Source organism: Egretta garzetta, unplaced genomic scaffold (genome assembly GCF_000687185.1).
Source record: "Egretta garzetta isolate BGI_Z169 unplaced genomic scaffold, ASM68718v1 scaffold143, whole genome shotgun sequence".
NCBI lineage: Eukaryota > Metazoa > Chordata > Aves > Pelecaniformes > Ardeidae > Egretta > Egretta garzetta.
In genome coordinates, this window is record NW_009259310.1 from 2,364,106 (window position 1) to 2,369,197 (window position 5,092).

Below are 5,092 nucleotides of genomic sequence, written 5' to 3' on the forward strand. Positions count from 1 at the left end.
GGGGGGGAGTGTGTGAACATGCTGATGCTCGGGGGGCACTGCTGGGCTCCGGAGATGTGCGAGAAAACCTTTGTGGCCGTTGTCCTGTGGCACTCAGTGCCCTCTGGGTGCTCAATCTGGTGGTCTAAACCACCAGCACTCGGCGCGATCCATATGAGAGAGACCTTTTCTCAATCCCACTCCCCTCTCTGTCCCCCTCCTGCCTTGCAGACGTCCCTGAGTGGAATTTTGATGGCTCCAGCACGGCACAGGCGGAGGGCTCCAACAGCGACATGTTCCTGGTGCCCGTCTGCATGTTCAGGGACCCTTTTTGCCTGGACCCCAACAAGCTGGTGCTCTGCGAAGTGCTGAAGTACAACAGGAAACCCGCAGGTGAGCACCTCTGGTGTGCACCCCCTGGCTCCCAAGGGTCACCCCCTTATTATTTAGGGTGAAGTGTCTCTGAGGGGCTGCTTGCTCTGGACTGCTGGCACTAGGGAGCAGCTTGGCTTGAGGCTCTGAAATTCAAGTGCTGGTGGTGGCAGTTGTTTGCAGGAACTTGGTTTAGTGGTGCAGGGTGAGGAGAAGAGCAGAGAGACGTGGAGCTCGCAATGCTTGCCAACTCGAGCGCACCAAAGGCGTCACCCAGTTTTTGAGCCTGAGCGCACCCAGCCCCCAGGGCTGCGGGGTTACAGCAGGGAGCTGGAAGCAGCAGGGGGGTTTAAAGCACTGGTTTTGTGGCTGCTCTCCTCACTGATGGCTGGCTGCAGAAAAGGAGGGAGGAGGTGCTGGGGCGGCGCAGGCTGGCTCGGGGCGACCTTTTGCAAGTGGCCCCAGAGCGTGCCGGCGCTCGGTCTTATCATTGCAGGCAGAAGTCTGCAGTGCTGGTGTCCTGTCCATCTGATAAAGCCCCAGATGGAGGAGGGGGAGCTGGCTTGCAGGGACACACCAAGGGGCTCCCAGAGGGGTTATTTCCCGGCAAATAGCTGGTTATTTGCCAGTAAAGCAGGGCCACGTCCTCGCTGGGTGCGTGGGGGAAGGGAGGCGGCATCTGCAGGGTGATGCAGAGAGGAGAGGCTGCGGGCAGCAATGGTGAAAGGGGCTGGTTCCTCTTCAAACCGCGTCATGCCTTTCAGCTGCGGGGGGAAGCATCTTGGTGGAGATTCTTGCCCAGCAGCTCCTCCTCTGGGGCAGTTTATGATGAGAAGCCCTGGAGCTCCTGGGGCTGGAGCTGGGGCAGGGAGCTCAGCCCAGAGCCCTGCAACACCCCCTAGATGAGGGGTGCACCCTCTGGCTCTCCCCAGCATGGGTATCTGTGGATGTTAAGGACTGTGTGGGCTCCGGGGGAAAACTGCCTTCTCCCATCAGTGTGGGGAGATGTCACTGCTCCTTGCCAGCCCCATGCCCTGGGCTTTACATCGTAGCTGCTCTGGGGTCTTCTATTGTGATTTAAAGATAGAATTTGCTGCTTGTCTCTGTGACAACGGTTTTTTCAGCCCTGCTGTTTCGTCCAAACTCTCACTGCCCTTGCCTGGCACGCTGTCCCATGTCAGGAGGGTTCTCTGATATCTGTATCTTCCTGGCAAAGCCCTGGTTGCCCTGAGCACCCCTGCCACCCCCGAGGGCCAAGGCAGGGCCAGCCAGCCTGGATGCTAACCAAAAACACGGGGCAGGAGAAAGATAAGGATAATTAAGCTGAGGCTGGTGGAAAGCAGATGGGGGTGAAGTAGCGATGGGAGATGTATAGTCCCTGTTCCCAGACCTGCCGGACCCCTGTAGGACGGGGCTGGGGTACAGCTCCTGGTCTCTCGGTGTGTAAGAGCAGTTTGTTCCTGGACCACCAGTGGTGGTTTGGGGGGTAGGCTCCTTGGGCTATGGCCTGATGCTGTGGTGATGGAGTAGCTCCACAAGGAGGAAATCGGCGAGCAGAGAGCATCACAGGAAGGGGGGGATCGGCTCACCAGTTTCCTTAAGGCTTCTGTGGGAAGTGCTTGGCAGTGGTGGAGTCTCGACCTCTGAGTGGGATGGAGCGGCACATGGCGGGCGCCTGCCCATAGCACGGGTCTAACCCAGACCTCTCTGCTCCCAGAGACCAACCTGAGACACATGTGCAAGAAAGTCATGGACTTGGTTAAGGACAGCCACCCCTGGTTCGGGATGGAGCAGGAGTACACGTTGCTGGGCATCAACGGCCACCCCTACGGCTGGCCCGACAACGGCTTCCCTGGCCCACAGGGTAAGTACTCCCTCCCTCCCCCAACCCAAATGCTCCTCTTGGCTCCCACCTGGCTGCTTGGGGGGTGCTGCCTGGTGGCAGGCATCCCGTCTCCAACCTTGGGTGCAGCTTTCCCATTGCGGCTGACACCAGACAGGAGCTGTGATGAGGTTAGGAGCTGTTTGCCGAGAGTGCCAGTGTCCTGCGGCTCATGTGAGCCGGCCGGCAGTGCCGCTCCTGCTGGACTCCAGTTGCACAAACAGCTCAGCTGCACAACTTGTTTGGCAAGGGCTGGAGAACTCTGCTGGAAAAACCTCCTCCCCATGGCTGTTCGGGAAGGGGCTGGCACATCGTGCCCTCCTGCAGCGGCAAGGGAGCCCCAGCGCCTCAGCTGCCTCCTGGGAGAGGGCCAGGGGTTTCCCAACCTGACTTAATCAGTCTCTTCGCGGGGACAGGACGCTTTCAACATCTCCCTTCCCCCAGGCGGGGAGAAGATCTACATCTGACCTGCTTGAATGAGGAAGAGCTGTGTAAAAGCATGGCAAGTTGAATTTTCTAGCCATGCACAATGTTGGCTGTTGTCAGAACAATCTCGGACACTTGACATACTCAGAGGGTCGGAGGTGCCGTGGGGCAGACCAAGCCAAACTTCCCTTATCTCCTGGCCACCTCCCAGTTGATGCATGACAAGTCCTGCTTAACTGCCCAGATAAGGCTGAGGTTGCACAGATGAATTGCTCGCTGCTGGTGGTCCTGGAGCAGGGGTTGGTGGCTTGATGCACTGTGGAGGGCACCACTTTTAATGCCTATAAATCCTCTGCAGGTGATGGCTGGTACCTGGGAGCAGTGGGATTATGCTGCAATGTTGTTGCTGCCAAAAGCTTTACTGGGGTGGTGACTCCTCTTTCCTTTCCAGGCCCCTATTACTGTGGGGTTGGAGCAGATAAGGTGTACGGGCGTGATATCGTGGAGTCCCACTACAAGGCATGTCTCTATGCGGGGGTGAAGATCTGTGGCACCAATGCAGAGGTGATGCCCTCCCAGGTACGTGTGGACGGCCCCACGCAGCCCCTGTTTCCAGTGATGGATACGAGTTATCGTGAGGCTGGAATAACTCAGCAACTCCCAGCTCCTCTGGGATGCCAAATCCAATGACTCCCCACATTGGTTTTGTCTAGATGGGAGCAGTTGCACTGCTAGGATGAAAATTGGGGCAGGCAAGCGAAATTGCAGCCAAGCCAAACTGCAGTGAGCTCCTCGCGCAGCTCAGCCTGAGCTCTGGCAGCCCATGAGGAGCTGGGTGCTCCCTGCTCTTTCCTTCCCCCATGGAGCAGGGATGCAGGGGATGGTGAGAGCCAGGATGGGCTGCAGGAGTGGCATGTGGAGCGATGGGTGTCTGCGTCCTGCTCCTCTCCCCTGGGATCCAGGAAGCTTGGGCGGGATGTGGCCTTGGGAAGCAGCTGGGAGGGCATTTGGGTTTATTTAGAAGTTAGCCAGAGGGAGTCCCTGATTGCATTAGGTGGGGGCCAGACTGACTGATGGGGATTTGGCCCTGTAGCCTGCGAATTGCTGACTCTCCCACTGCTGACGTGGCAGCAATAAGCAGGGGGCTTATCTGAAGTGCAGCTGAGGCAGGACTTTTAACGACCCTGCTGTTTGCCCTGACTTTTTCAGGGTCCATCTTAACTGCTTTCTGCATCCTGGGCTCCGTCTCAGCCAGGCCATGCCAGCAACCGTAAATGCGTCACCCCCAGCTTAGTCACCGTGGGTGACGCAACCCCAGCTCCAGCCAGGGAGGGAGCAGCCCCGGGAAGGACTAACAGGCTCCTCGTTAGTCCCATGCTCTGTTTGCAGTGTGGGTTGGGGGATCCTGCACACCAGCACCAGCCTCAAAGGCAGGCGTGGTGCTTATTTGCCTCCACTTTGATTTAAAACCCTCTGATTTGCTCTCTTTAATCATGAGCAGTTTATTCCCATTGTTTTGCCTGCCAAAGCTGTCCTGTTGCTCAGCTTGATACTCTTCATCCTCATTGATGGTTCCCAAGGGATAAAGCTCAGCTGTACCCCAGGCTGGCAGCCCTTGCCGGGGCGGGGGGGTAGCAGGGATGTGATGGCTGGGGGGGCACAAACCTGTCTGTCCTCACCAGTGCATCCACTTGCCCCTTCCAGTGGGAATTCCAGGTGGGCCCATGTGAAGGCATCGAGATGGGGGATCACCTCTGGATGGCTCGGTTCATCCTCCACCGTGTCTGCGAGGACTTTGGGGTTGTGGCTACTCTGGACCCCAAACCAATGACTGGCAACTGGAACGGCGCTGGCTGTCACACCAACTACAGCACCGAAGAGATGCGGAAAGAAGGGGGTCTTAAGTGAGTCCAGGGGGGGTCCCTGGGTTATACCCAGGAGGATTGGGTTATCCTTGGCCTTGTGGCAGCTCCCTGTAAGTGCATGTGTCTCTGTACTGGGTGGCTGCACCAGGCAGAGCTGGGGCTGTCCCAGCTGCTTTTATTTTAAAAGCATCTTAAAAGCATCATAAAAGGTCATATAAGAGTGTCTCCTGGGCTGCCCTTGTCCCTGCACAGAAGGAGGCGGTGACAGCCTTCCTGGCTATGGGAACATCCCCCAAATGGACCTCCTGACAAACCCAACCCTGTCCTCCTCTCCCACAGACACATTGAAGCTGCCATTGAGAAGCTGAGCAAGCGGCACAACTACCACATCTGTGTCTACGACCCGCGGGGCGGCAGGGACAACTCGCGGCGGCTCACTGGCCACCATGAGACATCCAACATCTTTGAGTTCTCTGCTGGTGTGGCCAACCGAGGCGCCAGCATCCGCATCCCACGCCAGGTCGGCCAAGACGGCTACGGCTAATTCGAGGGTCGGCCGGGGGGAGCA

General features: G+C 57.9%; 1 protein-coding gene across 1 annotated transcript in view; it reads left to right on the forward strand.

The window, feature by feature from the left end:
* Positions 1 to 5,092, forward strand: part of LOC104124044 (glutamine synthetase) — a 6,356-nt gene that overhangs the window by 585 nt on the left and 679 nt on the right. The window contains exons 2-6 of the mRNA XM_035891909.1: positions 211 to 372; positions 2,069 to 2,215; positions 3,111 to 3,238; positions 4,364 to 4,563; positions 4,864 to 5,051. Of these exons, the coding sequence (XP_035747802.1) occupies positions 211 to 372; positions 2,069 to 2,215; positions 3,111 to 3,238; positions 4,364 to 4,563; positions 4,864 to 5,051 (825 nt within the window). The remainder of the gene's footprint in view (positions 1 to 210; positions 373 to 2,068; positions 2,216 to 3,110; positions 3,239 to 4,363; positions 4,564 to 4,863; positions 5,052 to 5,092) is intronic.